The sequence below is a fragment of the Athene cunicularia genome (assembly GCF_003259725.1).
Source record: "Athene cunicularia isolate RWA chromosome 13 unlocalized genomic scaffold, athCun1 chr13_part1, whole genome shotgun sequence".
Taxonomy (NCBI): Eukaryota; Metazoa; Chordata; class Aves; order Strigiformes; family Strigidae; genus Athene; species Athene cunicularia.
The window spans coordinates 6,238,111-6,258,479 of NW_020799117.1; the positions used below are offsets into that span (position 1 = coordinate 6,238,111).

A 20,369-nucleotide genomic window follows, 5' to 3' on the forward strand; every position below is an offset into this window, starting at 1 on the left:
GGTGTTGTCCCAAGCCCCACTAAGCCACTTCCCCTGCCCTGGGACAGAGACAGTCACATACCCTTTTGATGTTACAGAAGATTAGGATAAGGAGGATCCAGAAGAAAACAGCGATAATCCCAGTCCCAATCAAGATGACAATCTCCACATTGGTCCTGTCATCAGAGCCTGTGGGATGAGAAGGAAATCGTAGCTTCAGAGATTCCCATTCCGTGCCCCAGCTCAGCCATCCCTTGTGCCTTGCTTCATGATGTGGGGAGACTGGGAAGGTGTGTTTGCCTGAGCTAAATGTGCTCTAGACTACAGATCTTCCTGTGAGAGCATCATGCCACCCCCAAGGCCTCAGGGCTTTCACTGCTCCTGCTGCCTGGTGTCACAGGGAAGAGGCATGGGACCTTGGCCACACTCCTACTCCCCCCCCCTCGTTCATCCCTAGGGGTGTTGTGGCTGCTGGTACCTTCCACAGAGACGCTGGCCGAGGAGTTCACACAGCCCTTAGCGTTGCAGACGCTGCACAGGTAGAGCCCAGCATCCTCCTCCCTCACCCTCTGAATGCTCAGCCTCTGGTTGAAGTCCGCCAGATCAATCCCTGTAAGGTATGGAGGGTTGTGGTGGTCACTCATGGGAGGGGGGGGGAATTAGTATACTGGACTCATTCAGGCTCAAAATGAGGCTCCTATTTTGTGGCTGTTTCATTTTAGATGGCAGAATGAAACGGCACCAGGTGTTAGAGGCTCTCTTCTGTGGCCTGATGTTCCCAGAAATACCCTGGAGGGGCTTTCCCCCAGCAGTGTATGGAGGGGGTGAAACCCTCGCAGACAGTGCGGGGTGGGGACAGTGCCCAGGCAGTCCAGCTGGTGTGTCAAGCTCTGCTTCAGCCCCAAGACCTGTTCTTTTCCCTCTGCAACGTGCCTGGATCCTTCCCATGTTCCTTCTGTGGGATCTGGGTTGGTCCCTGCTTGAGCAGAGATGCAGGCACTGGGCTGGGAGTAAGATGAATGATTTCTCTCTGCTCTCCAGCTGAATGTGCACATGCACAGACAGTGCTGAGACAGGCCTTAGGGCACAGACTTGCCCAGTGAGACTGCATCAAACTAGGATAGAACATGATTAAAACCAGAGTTCAGCCAATTCAGAGAATGGGAGCCTTTGCCTGGGCACAGCGACTCCCAGAAGCCAGCAGACACGATGCCCTGCCTTTGATTCACCCCCAGCCCACTGTACCTGACACTTCTTCCACCAGTTTCTCGTCTTTGTACCAGCTGATTTCAGGAATGTGGTTGCCGTCCACCTTACAGCGCATCTCTATGGAGTCGCTGATGTTCACCCAAATGTCTGTCAGGTTCTGCTTGAGGCGGGGGATTTCCAGGGCTGGAGGAGCAGCACAAAGAGGAGGAGGGGAAAACGGGAAACTGATTGATCAAAAGAATATCTGTGTTCCTGGGGGGCTTTGGGTCTCTGACCCCTCCTGAAGGGTATCTTGAGAACCCAGGTGCCCTGCCTTTGCCACCTTGAGTTTAGCTTGCTTGCATGGCTTCCCCGGGGAATGGACCGGGAAGCTGATGGCAGCAAGAGAACCAGCTGTCCTCTGTCACTCCCGCCTGCCCTGTGGACCCTCACCCTGCACAGAGATGTATTTCTTGTGGCAGTGCTTCTCCCGGGTCTTCCTGTTCTGCACCTCACACACGTAGTCTCCCTCCTCGCCCAGGGAGATGTTGGGGATGGTGAGCAGCAAGGTCGCGTCGTTGGAGTCAGGCTGGAAGCGCAGCTCCCCCTGCATCTTGGTGGCATAGTGGTGGACGTTCTTGCAGTCCAGCACGAGGGGGTTGCCCTCTTCGTCATGGAGCTTGGAGAGGTTCAGCCGATACCACTGCAGGTTCTCGTAGGTGTAGTTGTCTGCATTGCAGCTCAGCTGTAGGTCCTGCCCCTCTATGGGCTCTTCCGAGGGCTGGGACTCAATCTCAAACCCGTCTGGAATGGCTTTCAGGAAGGAAACGAACATGTGAATGAGTTTTCATGGCTGAGCTGCCAGACACAATGAAACTGTCTCCTTGGGCTCAGCTCTCCGAGACCGCCCTGTCCTCAGCCAGGGTAAAGGAAACCCATCCAGAGCAGAACTGTGACGTGCAAACTGTCAGCGACAAACAGCTTAAGCCCAGCAAGTGCTAAGGAATGTGCTGAAGCCCCAGGGTCATATTAAGAAGGGGTCACAAATGAAACAAGCCTGGGAGGTCTGAATTAGGCTGTTACTGCTCTCAGCGCAGCTGCAGCATTCTGGATCGCACACGTGCCTGCTTTTACACGTGCAGGCAGTTACACAGCCAGGCTCGACCACTGCGCACACAGAGTGTTACTGGAGCAGCGACTGAAGATGTTCATCTGCCTCCTCGGAAGCTGGTGGCCCTGACAGCACAGGCGCTACCTGTGAGGGCCACGAGCCCAGGCTTCTGGGGTCTGTCCGGAGAGGCACGAAGCTAAGCCTCTGCTGTGTCCTTGCTGGGCTCGCTGGCCCCAGCGGGCAGGGACAGCCTCCCGCCGGCAGCGGTGTGCGGCCCCGTACGTGCCGGGACTCCAGCCCACGCCGCTTCCTGCCGCCCCAAAATCCCGCGGGGACCCTGCCGGGAGCCGGTCGGACAGTGCCACTAGAGGATGCTCGTGGACCAGGGACATCCCAGCCCAGGGAGCTGCCTGGGCCAGCGCCAGCAGGACGGCCCAAGCCCAGGGACCTGCCAGAGCTGCTCCAGGACCGAGGCCCAGGCAGCGCCGGCTCACTCCCAGGTCTGCTGCCAAACTCTGCCTGCGCTATCTGCTCCCAGGGCTCCAGACTTCTGCCACTCGGCAGAGCTCTGGGGTAGCCCTGCTTTCCTGCTGGCTTCCCGGCCATTGTTCATGGTGTCAACTGTGCATGACAGGACCCGGCAGGTCTAGGGACCTGCCTATTTCAAGCAGAGAGCTCGGCTGATGCCGGTGGAGGGGATGCCCGCAGTACTCACTGGTCACGTAGAAGTAAATCAGCCGCTCGTCTCGACCCACTTTATTAGAGGCGATACACTTGTACATGACTGAGACGTTGGCCTCCTGGATGGCCAGTTTGCTGACTGTCTGATGGGGGAAGAGAGCATAAGAAGGAATTAGGAAGAGCAAGAAGGAAGAGCAGTGGGATGGGTCCTGCTCTCTGCCACATAGTAAAGCACACAGCAAGCCTGGCTCCAGGTGGCAGCTGTACCTGGGGAAGGGTTATGCAAAAATAGCCCCTTATTCAATAGAGCCTTGTGCATTTCAAGCATCATCTGGTGGCTCTAGCAACTGCGACATGGTTTTATTCTTGATCTCTGCTCCTTTTTACAGATCCTACCCAGTATACATGCCTCTCCATGGGAGCAAAGTTCTTGCTAAGCCACTCAGGTCACCACAGGGCCAGGCTTGTGCCCAGCAAGGGGGGGACACAAACACAATGCAGGGCTGAGGGGATGGCCAAGCTCCTGCCATCTTTATAACAGTAGGGAGAAAGGGAAAGGACACCGAAGCTTTGATTCCCTGAGCCCTCTGCCGTGAAGTGACTGCTTAGTGTCCCACAGAGTTCAGAGGAGTTTACCAGTACTTACAGACTGACAAGCACTCCTTTTATCCATAAGGAGAAATCAAACCTGTGAAAGCATCCCAGCTGTCACCAGTTCAGGAAGAGCTGTCATGCGCTCCCTTTGAATTCCAAGCTTACATAGACATGGTCCTAAAAGCTTCCTCCTCCCTCCTTCCAGCAAGACATGACTAAGATTGGGCAAACAGCCAGGCTGCTGTCTGGGAGCACAGACCCAGGAGATGCTGCCTCCAAATAAGCCAGGAAAGGCAGCTGGGGAGTAAAGCTGCTCGCCTCCTCCCAGCTCAGCTGCCAAATGTGTTACAAGCACTCCCCTTAGAGGAGAGCTGCAGTTTGAAGCACAGGTTTCTCCTCCCTCCTCGTTTAAATGACAAGTTAATCACATGCAAAAATCCCTCTGATGAGACAATGTTTAAAATGAAAAGAAATTGTGTTCCTACAGGGAAACTACTTTGCTACTACTTTTTACTATTCATCCCATAGACTTTAGGAAGCATTTCCGTTCTAAGTGGCAATGTATTAGCTTGTGTTAATCAGAAGGAACAGTCATTCATTCAGTGCATATTCAATACAGCTGAAGTGACCTTATTACTCGTACTCTTGTGCATTGCCTTTTCCGTTTCTTGGGGTTATTCAATACAGCTGAAGTGACCCTATTGCTGGCACTTTTGTATGCTGCCTTTCCTGTTTCTTGGGGATTTTCCTTCTAATCGCACTGTTACGTTTGAGTTGGGGTTTCTGGATTTGACATCACCCTGCTGTCTGCAGTGCATGGCTGTGCTCTGCACACCCTTGGCTCATTCTGGCCTTACTGGACAGAATAAAAAACAGAGGAGGATGGTAAGAAAGGACAGTCAGAAAGGATGAGAGGGAGACAAAGCAGATTTAAGGACACAGCATCCCACTGCAAGTGGGAAAGTTCTCTCATCCCAGAGCTCTTGCATGTCCCTGGGCTACACAACCTAAGTTGGACCTCCAGGACAGTTACAACCAAATAGATGGAATGAGAAGGACACAGCTGAGGAACAGGAGGAAAAGAATGAGAAAAAAAGGGAAAGATCAAAAGAGACCAAGATAGGAGTCACATTTGGAGGCAGACACAAGGGCTTCTCACCCAGGAGCTCCCTCCACCCCTGCTCGCCTCCCATGGGGACACCAATCCCTGCCTCTCCCATCGGCTGCTCTGGGAGGAGCAGCATCTGCCCCTGCCACCCTTTTGGCAGTGATGAACTCCCGGCCGGGCCAGGAGACGGGAAGTGCCTTTGGAGGTGTGTAGGAAAACAGGAAGTGACTTTCGGAAACGGGGGCCCGTTTGTTTGTTCTGCATCCCTCTGCGAGCGGCTGGTGCCCGACACCAGCGGGAACAGGAACCCCGTCATGGTGCAGACCTGACACTCACAGCGACAAGAGAGACAGAAAGAAACAAGCAGCAAGCAGTGTCTGGCTGTTAGCAGGTCACACACTGCAATGAAGGAGAGATGTTCCTTCCAGAGAGGAAATGCTGTGATGGAGAGGTGGGCTCTGCGGGGCACACAAGCTCCCACTCGCAAACCTGTAGCGGATGGACACCAGCATCTCCATACCACCCTCATCCCACTGGGATGGGGCAGCTGGATGAAATGCCCCACCACACACACACACGCATGTTGCTGAGGTCAGAGATTTCCTGGTCGGCCTGTGACTCCTGCTCTCCCTTCCCAGCTGCCTAGGCTGCTCTGCGGGGTTTGGCTCTCTGAAAACAGCTCAAGCAGGAATGCTCAAAAATGACCACAGGAGCCCCCACAGCACACGTCCCCTGTGCCATTCCCAGCTGGGTGCCCTGTGTTCAACAGCGATCAGTGTAAACCCTCCGGCGCAGTCAGACCCAGTGGGAGCCTCTCTGGACGCAGGGTAATTTCTCAAAGATGACAGCTCTCCCTCGCCCTGGGGCTGCCTGGTACTGCTGAGCCCCAGAGCTGGGAACGGCTGCTGATGGTTTACTTTAGAAGCAGAGGTGTGAAGCCCTCCCCAAATCTGTCTCTGCTAGGCTCGTTTCCAGGCCATTTTGTTGTCTGATTGCAAAGGATCCTTCGGAGGGTGCCTGTCTCCAGCTTCCCTCTTCAGGATGGGTTTGGGGCTACAGCCTCACCTTGTTCCGCCCCTCCACGAACTCCACCCAGGTGTCAATGCTCTCGATGGGGTTCACCGCGTCCTGCTGTGACACATCTTTCCAGTCCTTGCACTCAGGCATCCGATCACGCTGATGTCGCCTTGCTGCCCGGTGCCTGCTATTGCTAATCCAGCAGCCGGGGAGGAACAGGAGAAAGAGGAGAGAGATGGAGAGAGGGTCAGCTTGGCAAAACGCTGCAAAAATAGCATTGTGCCTGAGAATTGATGTCCCTGTCCTCTGGCTCTGCAAGATTTCCCGGGTCTCATAGTTCTAATGTGTTACATAGTTCTAATGTGTTCTATAAGGGTGCTCTGCAATCACTAGCGAGGTAAACGTTATCTATGGATGTGAAAATTGAGACAGGGAATGGATATTGGTGTCCCATGCAGTGTCTTCACCCCCAGGTCTTCCCTGCTAGGGGTGGAGAAAGGCAGGGGTGAAATCCATTCATGTGTGCCTGGGGCAGTCCTTGATGCCACTTCACTCAGCAACAAGGCCTTAAACCCCTGCTGGGACTGTGAGTCAGGGATGTCACAGCCTGGCTGGATGCTGGCCTGGAGAGCGGAGGCTGCAGCACCCAAGGGTGTTCCTGCGACATCCCTGATTCAACGAATACCAGGAGGGAAACATCCCAAGTAGAGATCCTGCTGGTGTCTCACAGCAGCATGGTGGTACCTCTAGGGGCTGAGACAGACAAGTGGGGAGAAGTGCCCAAATCTGTCAGGGAGCCGGGATGCTGCAGCCTGTAGGGTGCTGCTGAAATGCAGGAGGGGCAGGAAGATGGGAGAGTCTGCCCAAAATCCATGGTGGGAGGTGTGGAGGGAGAGGGCTTATGGTGACAGGGTAGCAGTGGGGAGCTGAGTGCCCAAGAGCAGCAGCAAGGGTGCGTGCTGGCAGTGCGGGGCAGAGCGCTCAGCGGGGCGAGCACATCAGCGAGCTGTGTAAACAACAGGAAGCTCAAAAGAAGCCTCCTGCATCCTCTGGAGCTATACTAGGCAGAAATATGGTGGCCTTGGGAGACAGTGCTCATAATTCATGGGCCCCTTTGCTTCCTGACAGGGCCACAGTGCACTTGCATGAGGCAGAGAGTGCTCTGGTGTCCCTGGCTCGGCAACAGCCTGCGCAGGGCTGCAGGACCTGGCTTCCTCCAGGCACTCTGATGTCCTCCACCCTGACTGCTCTGGCTACAACTCCCCAGCATCCCTCTTCCTTCTTCCTGAGAGGTTGCTGCTAAAAAATGCCACTACAGCCCTGCCTGGTGCTGCCCCAGCTTCCCAGGGCACAGGCAGTGGGCACGCATCCTTCCTGCCTACCCACTGGTGCTGCCTGCACAAACACCCTCCTGGCAAACCCTCCCAGCAATGGGCAGAGATCTGGCGCTTCCCCCAGATTCATCAACTCTTCCCCGCATGCAGCAGCTCTGTTCCCCTGCCTATGAGCACTTTTGCTTCCATCATTACCCAGCAGAAAGTGAAGGACCAAACACAGGGACCTTAGGGCAGGAATGGGGTGAGCCCCAGCTGCTGTCTCAGGGTCTCACCAAGGGGCTGTGACAATTTGTTCTGCAATCTGCCTCATTTTCCCCATTAGCACAGCGGTCAGTGGTTTTATTGCAGGTGCTGTCAGGAGTGTCCAGGCCATGGACATCCTCTGATGGATGTAGATGTGGAAGCCCTTGGTGTTTGCAATCAACCAGGCTGGGCAAAACCCTGACACAGAGCACAAGTGTCTCTGGTGCGTTCCACTCGGCTCCCCACAGGATGAGGGGGTGTACAGTGCTCTGAGCTATCAGTCAGTGCTCTCCTCCTCTTGGCATGTTGTGGCTGGGAGACCAAAATCGAGACTGGGTCTGGGACACAGTCACGGTCACAAGGAGTCTGTAACGCCACACCGGTGGCCTGGTAAGATGCGGGTGTTGGAAGAAATGTCACTTACAGGCTGCGTCGGGAGAACATCCGACAGGGCATCCACGGCCTCCACTGCCACTGGATCACCTCCGGCGCCGGGATGCCATAGACTGTGCAGGTGAGGGCCTGGGGGCTCCTCCGGGAGTAGATGCTGGGGGAAGAGGCTTCCTTCTCATGGATGCGTGGAGGAACTGCAAGGATGAGAGTGACACCGTGAGCAGCCACAGGCTCAGCCGCTGCATCCCCAGGCCAGGCACAGCCCTTCCCAGGCCCGTCTATGGAGACGGGGCACTAAAGCACTATGGCCCTCCGTGCAGCTCAGGCCGGTGAGGCAGAGCAGGTTATACTTAGGCAAATTCAAGTGATGTCATTTCTCCTTCCTCTGCAGAGTGTGACTGGATGCTGCTGGGCTCAAAGCACTGTTTGGCATCCCCCAGCACAGGGCTACAGAGCCTGCTGGAGACAAATCTCCAAGCGGCAGTGCCCTTCCAGCACTTTTTGTGCTGGCATCTTGTTCCTACATGACAGAGACCAGTTTCTGCCAGGGGGAAAACTCCCTAGGAGCTTTCACCCAGAGGAACCGCTCCAGCTCCAGGCTTCATCTGTGTTGCAGCTGCCCTGCCCTCAAGTACACAACAGTCAGGGTCACCCTCAACAGCGTCTCCAACTGCAGTTGGGAAACAGTCCCTGAGAAAGGACATATCCTGACCAGAGTGATGGTGTTAGGAACAAAACTGTGCCATGTCGCCTCGGCCACATGGCTCCCTGGAACCAGAGCATCCCTCAGCAATGGGGCAGAAGGAGATCACGTAGGTCCCAACTGCTTTAGGACAGCAATGGGGACTTGGTCTAAGAGCAGCCCAAAGGCTGGGGGCATGGGCTCAGTCTCTCCCCCTGACCCCAGCCCTTGCCCCCTCCCTTACCGTTGACGATTAACTGGAGGCTGATGTGCTTCTCCAGCCCTGCCAGCCTGTTCCGCAGAACCAGCGTGTATGTCCCAGCGTGCTGCTCCGACACATCCTTGATCTGCATTGAAGATTGAGATTGCTTGGGAATTAGCTTCCCGTCCTTGTACCTGCAGGGAGGCAGAGAGAAAATGCAGCCATGGGGAGGAAGTGTCCCACTGGCAGCTGGGCAAGGGTTTGCTGGTCCCCACTAGAGCACAGTCAGGGTGCTCCTTGCTAGCACTGGGGACCTCTCTGGAGAGACCCCTGAGCGTTCCCTGGACCCAAGGTATGGGTCTGTGCATTGTCTCATATGGATGTGTGTGGGTCGGGGATGTTGTAGCTGTGCCCTGAGCAGTCTGCAGGTGCAAAGCTCCCAGGTCCCAGCCAGCTCTGGTGGCAGTGCAGCACGATACAGTGCACAACCTAGCTCATTCTCTTGCTCCTCTGGGCAGCCATGATCCCTGCTGCAGGGGGACGAGAGGGGCATCTCCTGTGGGAGCTCCACTTGGCCCCTCCAAACAGTGCAGAGCTGCCAAGCCAGGCCAGGACCTGTGCTACTTCTCCCCCAGACCTCACCTCCTCCTGTCCCAAGCTGTGCAGCTGAGAGCCAGGACAGGTGGGAGAAATGACCATGGGTGGAAAAAAGTGACAATTGGGACAATCTTGGCCACAGAAAGACCTAGCAAGGAGGCTGGGCTTCCCTACTTGGCAGAGGAAAGGAGGAGGAGAAGGTGGCTCAGGCTAAGAAAGGTGCGTTACCACTGGAAGTCTGGTGGGGGGTAAGCCACAACTTTCACTGGCAGCTTCACGGCTTCGTCTCCTGCAGTGGCTTCTATCACTGGGCCCTTCCTCCACTCTACGTTGATGAAGGGCTTTTCTGCAAAAAAAAAAGGTCAACATGGAGGAGAGGAAAACACAAACAGACAGGCTGTCACCAAGATCTGCTGCTCTCCAGGGGGGCCTGGCAGCAAGGACAGGTGGGGTGTTGTGGCAGTACAGTTGAAAATGATACTCTCTACAAGGATTAAGTCTAACCAAAATCCACTATTGTCTCATCTGCCCATATGACCCCCAACCCCTCTTCCACATCCCTGATCCCAGCAGGGCCCCCTCCCTGGAGCAGAAGGGAGTGGGTTGTCAGGCAGGACGGGGCAGGACAGCACAGCGCTGCCACTCTGGCAGGTGAAGAGCTGCCTCTGCCTTGCCGTGGGGAGCCATGGGGACGCAGGGAGGCTGTGCTGCTTGTGACTTTCCGCTGCCAGGACACAGCTGCCCAAGTGCTGATGGCACCTCGTGCACCCGCAGACGGGTGCCTCCCAGGCCAGCTTCACCACAGGGGCACTGCCTCTGCCACAGCACCATCAGACCTCTGTGTCCTGCCATCCCACTGACATTTGGGCCAGTTTGGTTTTTGCATCTCTCTCTCGTCATCTCAGCACCCTGATGAATGTGATTGTGCTCCCAGCATGGTGCTGGGGCGCAGAAGGGCTGAGGGACTGGAGGAAGGCTGAGTTTCACTAAAGCAGAGTGGGATGCAGGTGCAGGAGCCCCTCTGCTGAGCCTTGGGCCAAGCACTGCCTAAGCAGTCTGGGGATTGCTCTGCTTGCAGCTCAGCTCTGGCTGTGGCTCTGCGAGGGACTGGAACGTGCCGTACCGTGCACGATGACGTCGGTGCTCTCTTCCAGCATCTGGGCACCATTGGTGGCGGTGCACGTGTACTTGCCCAGGTCCTGCTGGGTGACGTTGTGGAGGGTCAGGATACTGGAGAGCTCCGTGTGTGTCTGCAGGGACCGGCGCTCAGGCTCCGTCACTGCCCGCTGCGTCTGCGGGAGATGACAGAGGAGGGGATGAAAGACATCGATGAGATGGGGCTGTGCAGATGGGCTCCTCACGTCTGTGCTTCTTGCTGCCCAGTGCTTGCCTCTCCCTGGACAGGCATCTTCACCACTGACGGCCATCCTCAGGGATGGCAATGCAACAAGCCCTTCGTGACTGACCTCCTGAGGCTGGGGTCTGAGTTTAGCACATATTTTGCTCTGATCTGCTGCATATTAACCAGTCTGGGAGCCCTACAGGTATGTGAACAGAGTGATGCCCTCAGGGACTCCCCTGTTTCACTATTCACAAAAGCCAGAGGCTACAACAGGGGGAAAGACAGAGGGGAAAGGATCCCCTCACAGGCTTTTCGTAACCGGGGCTGCATGGCTAAAATAGCTTCTTTTAGGCCAATGATGTTTGCTCTGAATTTGCACTGGTGGGAGTGAAGCCAGTGTTTGCCCAGGAGAGCCCCAGAGCAGTAACACCTCAGCAAGGAGGGTGCTTTTTGCCAGAAAAAGGGGTGTTCCCTCCGTCTGTCTTCTGCTGCGGGAGAGGAAAATGGGAAAGCACTCTGATCAAGATTTCCAGAGCACAGCACGATGTGAAGAGGAACAATGAAGGGGCTGGAGAGGACAACTCAGAGGGAAGTGGTTCAGTGCATGGGGAGCTGCTCTGTTTGCTGGTACCTGTTTGCCAGGGTAGGTCCACTGGAAGCGGACGCCAGAGTTGAACTCAGCCCACACTGTGCAGTTCAAGACCAGCTTCTCTCCCACTAGCAGCTCCATGGCTTTCTTGGGATACAGCTGGATATCGTACAGCTCACTCCCTGAAGCAGGAGAGGCAACAAAAAGACATTTCTGATCTATTAACTCTTTGACTTAGATTATGCAGTTAGAGGAGGCCTGGGTGTGACCTCCTGCTGTTTGGTGTATCTCTGTCTGGCACACAGGAGAGAAGCTATAAGCACCATCCAGAGTCTGTGTAGCTATAGAGGACCATTAACAACCCCATGAGCCACACTGATGGACTTCAGAGTCATCCAAACTGCTCACCTGCACCTTCCCAAATATTCACCTGCTATATGGATGATGAAGAAATTGGATTTGAAGATCTTCTTGTCGATGACAGCCTCACACTGGACAAACAAGGAGTCCCTGATCAAGTGTGTGGGTACTTGCACTCCCTTCTTGTTGTCCCAGAAAGTGCTTTTCCCATCAGGGTGGATGAGGGAATTTTGCTGGAAAAATCAATGTGTTGTCAACTGAAATAAGAAGGTAACAACATTCCCATGCCACCCCTTCCAGGCTTTACGCTGGCTAACACATCCCTTTTGTGGGAAGAAACGATGCAGCATCATGCTGTGCTGGCCTCCTGCTCCCTCTAAGGGTTTGTCATCTAGGAATTGCGGCCTCCCTTACACCTCTATCAGCCGTATCCTGCACCACAAGCCTCTCCATCTGAAGAGTGGGCCAGAGACTTCCAGGAATGGAAACTTCTAGTGATAGCTAAGGAAACTGATGCTCATGTCCTAAACATCAGCCCCACCGGGATGAGTGCTGACCTTGGGTAGTGTCCTTCCCGGGCAAGGGAAAGGCCCTGGGCCCCCAGAGTGTCCCTGGAGGCCTTTGTACAATAGTAACACTCATCCTGGAAGGATGTATTTGCATTGTAAAAAAAAAAAAAAAAAGAAAAAAAGGCACAAGCAAACTGATAACAGAGTTGTTTTTAGTCATCAGCCCCAGGGCTGTGGCCTTCTCCCTTGTGGGGATGTCGACCACCTAGAGGGTTTGTAGATCACAGAGACCAGAGAAACAGGGGATGCTGTGGGGAAACGGGATTAAAACAAAGTCTTGTTTTCTTTCATAGAGCTTCAGGGAAGAGAAGCAGGGTTGGCAGGAAACCTGTGGGGTCTGCCCAAGGGAACTGGACAGCACCAGCAAATAAAACGAGGAAGCCGGTGGCTTGTACTTTCCATGGAAAATGTATCCCATGCATTTTCCATTCCTGGCAGTGCCTGTCCTACTTCCACTCAGGCAATTACAAATGCAGAACGAATGCAATACATCTTGGTCCAGACCTCCCACTGGCTGAGCTCTCACCGAGATCAGTGTGACGTTAAGATCTGGGATGGACACGAGGCATGGTACCCAAGTGTTCTCCTTCTTGCTGATGAGGAGGGTCTCCGGCTTGTTGATAAATGGCTGTTCAAAATCTGAAGAGATATAAGGAGAAGAACAACTAAACAGGGACAAGAAAAGAACTGGGAAGAGAGACCAACCAGAAGAAAAGGAGGCTTTCTGGCTTTCTTTAACACAGCACGAGCTTGCCAGAGGGAGTGGTGCTGAGCTGGATGGCCCCATTTAAAACATGCAACACTCAGAGGAGACACCTGGAGCTTGGGAATGCAAAGGGAGCAGCCGAGGTGAGTGCCTGCGCCAGCCGACTCCTCTGCACCGAACACTGTACCCGTGGGGCAGCGCCTGTGTGACATTTGGGCAGTGCTGGAAATGACCTCCCCTTTCCTGGCCCCTTCAAGGTCTCTGCCTGGGTTTGACCCGTTGTGAAAGCGGCAAGTCTCGTCCTGGGCTCAGCGCCTGCCCAGCTGGTGACTGTGCGTGGCCCCACGGCAGGGCCGGTGCGGGGCTGTGCCGCCCCGGTGCAGCGGCACGAAGCGCGACCTTCCTGGGCGAGGAAGTGATCTGCAGTGGAATGGTATGCAGATGTCATCCTGCAGCCATCCCGGCCGGCAGATAAACAGATGAGCTGAGCTTTCCAGGGCTGCCACCCCAATGCCTCCCAACTGCTGCAAGCACAAATATTGACAGGAAGAACAAAACCACACAGAATTAATCAGTGAAATGATTTAGCAAGGCCAGGGATGTTACACTAAACTCTGAGCGGAACTAGCACCAAGAAGCAGTGTGTCTGCAGAAGGGGCTGCCCCATTCTGTGTTTTTTCTCTCCTGTGTCAAATGAGAAAAGCCCAAGCAGGGCTCCATGGTGGAAAGAATTGATGGCAGCATATAAAGGAGATATGTTGTGGCCCTGACCCATCGTGCCAAGCACTATCCACACACAGAGTACAAAGACCAACCTGATCTCAAAGAGATGGCAAGCTAACAGGCCAGCACAGACCACATTTCTGGTTCTTTCTCAGATATACTGCAAAGAGCTGGTGAGGCCAAGATGCAAAATACACCAGTCCCAAGCCACGGCCAGCCAGAGGGTAGGAAGGGTGAGGTTTGTCTTGCAGTGCTGCTGATGCACCTGCTCACTCGTCTGCTTGGCAGCGCGTTTGGTTTGAGGGTTTTTCTACTCTTTGGACTCTCCCAAACGGGGCACAGAATCAGCAGCCACCCAAGGTGACTAAATGGGATGAAGACAAAATTGGAAGAGACAACAAATTGCAAGGCTGCTTGGTGTCCTCTGGCAGTGCCTCACTGACAGACAATTTCTTCTGTAATATCAGCCTCCACCTGCCCATTTCCACAGGGACACACACCTTACAGGATGCTCTGAATAGAGACTGGTCCCTCATGTTTCCAATGCCGGCTGTTCATAAAATCATAGAATGGTTTGGGTTGGGGGTGGTGGGTCCCCATCTGGGAGACATGGGGCTGCTCCAGGGACCTGCTAAGGGAGATTTTATGGCTTCTGGTATGCTGGAATCAGATCAAATGATCCCAGTGGCCTTAAAAGTTACTCTTTATTCACCTGAATTGCAGCTAAACCTTTGATTTGAAAGGACTGTAGCATGAGGACATCTGTTTGTCCAACCTGAGACTCTTTCCCTCTGCTACCCAACCCCTAAAGCTGCCTGTCTAAAATGACAAGTCAAAGATGCATTTGGTAATGATCCTCATCTGGGGATCCTGCTGCTCAAATCACATTGAGCCCAACCCAATCCAACCCAGTGCTTCCACTGTTAAGTGCATAAGGGAGTTCCTGTAATTTTTGATCTATAAAGCTGTTGCTTCAGTGATAGTCATGCTGCAAAGACCTACTCTGACTGAAGTGCTTTTTTTCTACAGCTTAGGTGAAACAAGCCATGCACAGGAAACGTGTTGGTCAGCACTTATGAAAATACGGATTGCCCAGAGAATTCTTATCTTTATTTCCTGGGGTTTTGTGCTTCCCCAGGATTGCTGTCTTCTGAAATCACAGATTTGTTTCCGAGTGTGAACATGTTCCTCATTTCTCTCTCGAGCCCTGGGCATGTGAGAGGGAGGAGGTGCACAACTGTGCACAACTGCCAGGGGTGAGAGACTATGAAGTCCCCTCCAAGCTCAGATGGCAGCCAAGAACTAACTGATTTACTGGGCTGGCCCGGCTGCCAATGAGCTTGTGATTCATGCACTAACTCCCCTCTCTGACTACATCACATATTTCTGTAAGGCTGTCTTAATGGGTCGGATGGGAATAATTTAGCATCTTCTTCATTAATATATGCTAAGCTTTATGAGATGGGGGCTGTACATAGCCTATTCTACCCTGATGAGGCATTCTCTATGTTTACAGTGCTATCTGTAGCTGTAATAAAATACACACCTAACCAGACACATGGGAAACGGGACATATGCATGGAGAGTTCGTTTGAGAACTGAGCTGCAGGTAAAATACAGAAGAACCCATTTTTCCAGCCAAGCACAGATATTTTGTTCCTGGCAATTCCACCAAGCTCTTAACACGAGAAATGAGGTTGATGGATAAACCTGTGGTCTGATCATGCTGTCTCCAAACATCCCCGACACTTACATCAGCCCTTCCAAGCTCTCCTGGGACAGTTTCACATTGCAGCCCAGTTCAGCAGGAATAAGCAGGGCTTTATCTGGATGTTCTGCAATGGCTATGGTTACCGTATGCCTGGGTTTTCCTGACATGTCCCTTCTCTTGCCTGAAAGCCCGTCCTGTCTGGAAAGGCGGATTCTGAGGTTTCCTGGATGCCTGATAGCCATAACAGGGCACAGCCTGATTGGAATGAGTATGAACATGTGCTGTGTAGCTGTGTGCACAGCAACGCTGAGAGGTGTTGGCTGGATCTGTTGCACACACGCCGTCCACAGGCACTGTGAGTCTCACGGGCCCTGACAGTGTGGGATTTATTGCCCTTAAGCTACACTGCACGTGCACACTTGCTGCTTTCTGGTAAACAGAAGAGCCATTACTGAGCTGCAGATGAGGCTGAAGGTGAGAGAAGGTGGACAAGGGGGCAAAGTGGCATCTGCTGGATCACAAAGAAAATCATGCTCTGGCAAAAGCACTCCCTGTATGTAAGCCTGTTAGTTAGGTTGTACTTATTTTCAGCACGTGAAAGAAGCTCTCTGCCTCCATCCTGATACAACACTCTAGAGTGTCTGAACACCCCTGTCCAACTCAGATGTCTCCTCACAACGTCTGGGATCCAGGGAAGCTCTGTCCTGTTTTAGGATGGGCAGCAGAGCCCACAGGAAGAGGAGGCCATTGCCCAAACAGACCTCAATTCCTCTCTAGCAGCTGCGTGGCTTTTCTGATTTGCCCCTGCATTTTTCTTTGCATAGTTGCAGAGGCAAATTTGGCTTTGCCCTGGGACTTCTGAAAAATGCATCTTCTGTGTCATGACCTGCCTGGCTCATGACAACTGCACCAACTAATAAATGGGGGCGGAAAGAGAAATAGCTCAGCCAACTGTTTCCAGGGGACAGCGCTCGTTTATCTTGCTGGAGTGTGCTTCGAGCAGTGGGGGAGATGGCAGAGGAGGAGCCCCTGGGGCACTGAGAAGCTGAGTATTGGCCCCACAGCCCTCCTCCTCCAAAACGCATCTTGTAACCCTGCCTGTGCTGGCAGCGCTGTGCAGTGCGGAGAGGAGCATCTGGATCTGCCACCGTGGAGTGGCTCCAGGGCCATCAAGCCCAGGGACAGAAGGAGGCTGTGCATGGTGTGTTTGTACCACTTCTTCGCTCCCTCTCTCAGTCTCAGCTTTATGGAACATTATCGTCCCTAGCCGCTAGCATCTTGGAGAGTCCCCAGCTGCCCAGAAGCTAACTCTTGTGCTTTTTTTAGCAGTGGAGCAGTCTCTGAGGCCTGGCTCTCACTCCTTAAATTCCTGCATTCCAGCCTGGCTGCAGTGATGCCCCCAGGCCGGGACATAATTGAATCCCAGGCGCTGCTGCCATCCCCCAAAAATGGATGGATATTGGTTCCCTCGAAGTGCAGGGAGCCAGCCTTTGGCCCCTTCCTTGAGCCTGCAGCAGCCACGCTCTGCCCTGGGAGCCCATGTCGAGCTTTTTAATCTTTCTGTTATTATGCCAGCGCATAGGCTGCCCCTGAGCTCCCCCAGCCTGACGGTGCACACTGCCGGATGGCTCTTACCTCTCACAAACACGTAGGTGCTGACTGCTGTGGTGCCCTCGATTTTGGCATCAATATACTTGTAGTAGCAGCGGTAGTAACCTGTGTCGTTCGCCTGGGTCTCTGTCAGCACCAGGACTTTGCAGTATGGCTTCGTGCCGGTCCCCTCGCAATCTTCTTCTCGGATTGCCTGGCCACTGCTGGGGGCTGCTGAGGCCACCGACTCAGTCTCCTTCTCCTTCCCAGCAGGGTCCACCTTGCCCCCAGGCCACGACCACTCCAAGGGGTGCTGGCCTCTAGACATGGGCAAAGAGGAGAATTAGCTTTGGGCTGAGCAGGGTGAATGTTTTGGGGATTTAACTGCCCTGCGTGACTGCACACATCTGTATGTGGCCCAGCCACTCACTGCTCCCAGGCTGTGGCATGGAGGAACAGCCATCCTCCAAGGAAAAAAACAGGCACGAGGAAACAGTAAGCAGCTTCACTAATCACTGAGCAAGCAGAGACTCGTCCCCTTCCCCAGGCCACCTCTCCGGCCATGCTAAGCTGTACGATATCACCCCACTGACAAGCAGATCTCCCCCTCCCATGACTTTGTCCTACTCATACTGATGCCAGGACAGGGAGCCGCACAGCGCCCTGAGGGAGAGGCTCCATTTATTTTCTATTCCCTCTCATTATTAAAAGGGTCCAGAGCTATTAAGAAAACACACGGATGTGATGAGTTCCCTTGGCTCAGTGTAGCTGCTGGCTGGGTCTTGTGGTGTGATGAATGGAGTGGGAAGGAGAATGAGGGAAGGAGAGCAGACTGGAAAGAAAACGAGAAAGAGAAAAGCAGGAGGGAGTCAGGGATAAAAGACAGCAAGGCGAAAACAAGGGGAGGCTCAGCTGACTGCCTTCTGCCCAGCTGCCAGCTGTTTCCTTCCCTGCTGCTATGGGAGGGGGTTCCCTTGCTCTGCACAGCACCCTGCACCCCCACAGCCCCCCAGCATGCTCCCCTGGCTGGCCTGGGGCTGCTGCCCCCTCCCATCTCTGCAGACACACTGAGCTACAGTCACTTCTCCAAGGGCACGACCACAGAGCCTGTTCACCACCGGCCCAAAGACAAACGGAAAAGTCCAGGAACTGCAAGAAACCCCCAGACAGAGCGTGCACGTGTGTATTTATATATAGCCAAGGATCTCCAGAGCGGGAGGCTTGCGTACGCACATGTACGCACACACGCGTGCCATCACAGCTTGCTATAACTGCACTTGTTTACCACAAACAAAACAAGCTTTTATTACATGCTGGAAGTTTCCTTCTGCGAAATCAGAGCCCCTTTCAGAGGAAGGCCTAGACCCCACTTGAAAGTTTGCCAGTGTAGCCAAAAGTCACTGAAGAACGTGCAAAAAAAAAAAAGAAATCGGAAAAAAGAAGACATCGCAAGAGACAGCTGTGGGGGTAAAAATGGCTTTTTGTCAGCACTGTTTGCTCTATTAGGGGAAACCGGGTTCATCTATTATGCAAGTTGGGAATAGGCATGTTGGCACACGCAGCTGCTCTGCCAGGGCCCTGCCAGGGCAGCTCTGCGGGCAGATGCTTTTAAGTGCAGCCAGACCGTGACCGTCACCAATAGCTGGATCCAGACAGCAAGGGACAGCAAGGAGGAAGCGAGATAAGGTGCCATCAGAGGGTACAATGGCTCAGACGCAATGAGGACAGGATTTCTGTCCAAGTGTGGGGGAAAGACCCGCCTCTTTGTGTTTGTCTACAACAGCTGATTTATCTTCCTTCTCTCTCTGCTCTCTTCCAGTTCCCACTGCCTAGCCTGCTGTGGATGAGTTCGGAGACAGTGTGCTGCACTGCCTGTGTCACCAGGCACAAGGGCTCTGGAGACAGCGACGTGCCCTTGGGGACAGCCACGCAGCCCCTCTGAACCAGCTGAAACTTCTGCATTCACTCAAAAGGCCATCAGTGCCTGAGGCAGGACTGGAAGTACAGCTCCGGTGGCTTGTGCCCATGAATCGTGGGCAGGCTTTTCCGAAGCATCACTCTCGTGAACACTTCAATTAAAATAAGAGTCTTGAATTTTGAGTTTTTCCCATCTTATGCATGCACAGGGAGAACAATTGTAAATCTGATCACCAAACCAGTAACACTCAGTGGCCTCTGCTATGCCCATTGCTGCTGCGCCCGTGGGCTCGCTGCACTGGGCACAGACCGTGGGGCTGGCCCTGCTCTCAACCCAAAGACGAGAGCATCAGACCCCAACTGTGAAAAGGAGCCCCAAAGCCCTCTGCATTTGCTCAGGCATTTTTGGCGCTCTGTGTGGAACAGGGTAATTGTACAAGTCTCCAGCGTTTCCTTTTTCTGTTTGTTTACCCACTGGGATTTTCACGCATTATCAGATCCACTTGTTTTATTAACCATCAAGGCTAGCAGTAGCTGAGTGACATGTATTTATATAAACAAGGATGGGCCAGTACAAACAAACCTGACAACCAGCCCGCGGGCAGCTCTAAACTAAGGCATTCCTTGCATCATGTGCCGCTTGACCAGATTCAGTGGGGACACAGAAGGTACAGGCGTTAGTGTGTGTCCAAGTTAGTGTCACTGGTGTGTTAAGAGGATCAGAAGAAGGCAGGGATGAGGGCAGGTCAGGCTTACTTGAACTTATTTCTACATCTACCCTCTGTATTTGGGGACAGGTCCAGGCAGCAGTTTTGGATGGTTCCCTCCCTCCTGTCACCTTCAAAGATTTGTTCCCAAGTTGTTTTCTTTCAGCTCTGTGATAATGTGCCTCTGGGTGATGGAGCCTGCTGATGCCAGCTGGAAACAGATGCACTGTAGGCTTCTCCACAGCTGTTTCCCTAAAGCTTTTCAGGACAGATGCTCTTCAAGGGAGACGTTGCAATTGGCACCACTTTTCTTCAATCCTCTTTGAAGCTCCCAAGCGTGGTATGATGAGCAAAGCTGGCTGTGGCTTTGTGGTTTAGCTGGGATAAGACAGGTCCCACCTCAGCACCACAGAGGATGTTCACAGCAGTCACATACGTGTAGTAAAGAGCAGCAGGTGTTGTGTGTCCCCAGACACTGCTCCGGAGCAGTCATGGTGGGGCACTGCCTTATCCTCAGGCTCCTTCAGCCCTGCGACAGCGCTCATTTCCTCCACGGGAGCCAAGAGGGCTGCGGGGTCAAATACTTCCTCTCTGCCAGAGAAGGGTTTGTGCATCTGCAAGCATCTGCGAGTCAGCTCTATTAACAAATCGCTGGGCAGCAAAGGACAACCTTGCCCTTCTTTTTCTAAATACCATGGCTGGGTGGTGATCCCGCTCCACCTGAGTGTCCAGCATCTGCATGATGGGATGGGATGGCACAGCCTAGACCAAGCTGATCCCTCCAGAGGTTTCTGCTGTTGTGCAGCCAGCTCCTGTGGGCTCTGCTCCAATATTCAGTGTCAGAACAGCACAAGCTCTCCACTTTCCCCCAGCGCAGGCTGCCAAGGGCATGAATGCAGAGATTCACAATATTCTTTCCTGCCTTCTCGGGATGTGAGCTAATAAAAGATGCACTGTCCATGTGGGCATCAGCGCCTTTGCTCTGTTCTGCCACATGCTTAGATCAAAACATCCCTGGGGCTT

The 20,369-nt window shown here is 53.6% G+C and overlaps 1 protein-coding gene across 2 annotated transcripts in view; it reads right to left on the minus strand.

Annotated features, from left to right (window-relative positions):
- Positions 1–20,369, minus strand: part of FLT4 (fms related tyrosine kinase 4) — a 37,593-nt gene that overhangs the window by 14,373 nt on the left and 2,851 nt on the right. For both annotated transcript variants that reach the window (XM_026858423.1, XM_026858424.1), the window contains exons 2-15: positions 16,768–17,042; positions 12,519–12,631; positions 11,494–11,656; positions 11,106–11,245; positions 10,256–10,424; positions 9,361–9,478; positions 8,578–8,729; positions 7,683–7,845; positions 5,727–5,871; positions 2,994–3,102; positions 1,621–1,980; positions 1,225–1,371; positions 458–589; positions 62–168 (exon numbers count right to left, since the gene is read on the minus strand). In XM_026858423.1, the coding sequence (XP_026714224.1) occupies positions 62–168; positions 458–589; positions 1,225–1,371; positions 1,621–1,980; positions 2,994–3,102; positions 5,727–5,871; positions 7,683–7,845; positions 8,578–8,729; positions 9,361–9,478; positions 10,256–10,424; positions 11,106–11,245; positions 11,494–11,656; positions 12,519–12,631; positions 16,768–17,042 (2,293 nt within the window). The remainder of the gene's footprint in view (positions 1–61; positions 169–457; positions 590–1,224; positions 1,372–1,620; positions 1,981–2,993; positions 3,103–5,726; positions 5,872–7,682; positions 7,846–8,577; positions 8,730–9,360; positions 9,479–10,255; positions 10,425–11,105; positions 11,246–11,493; positions 11,657–12,518; positions 12,632–16,767; positions 17,043–20,369) is intronic.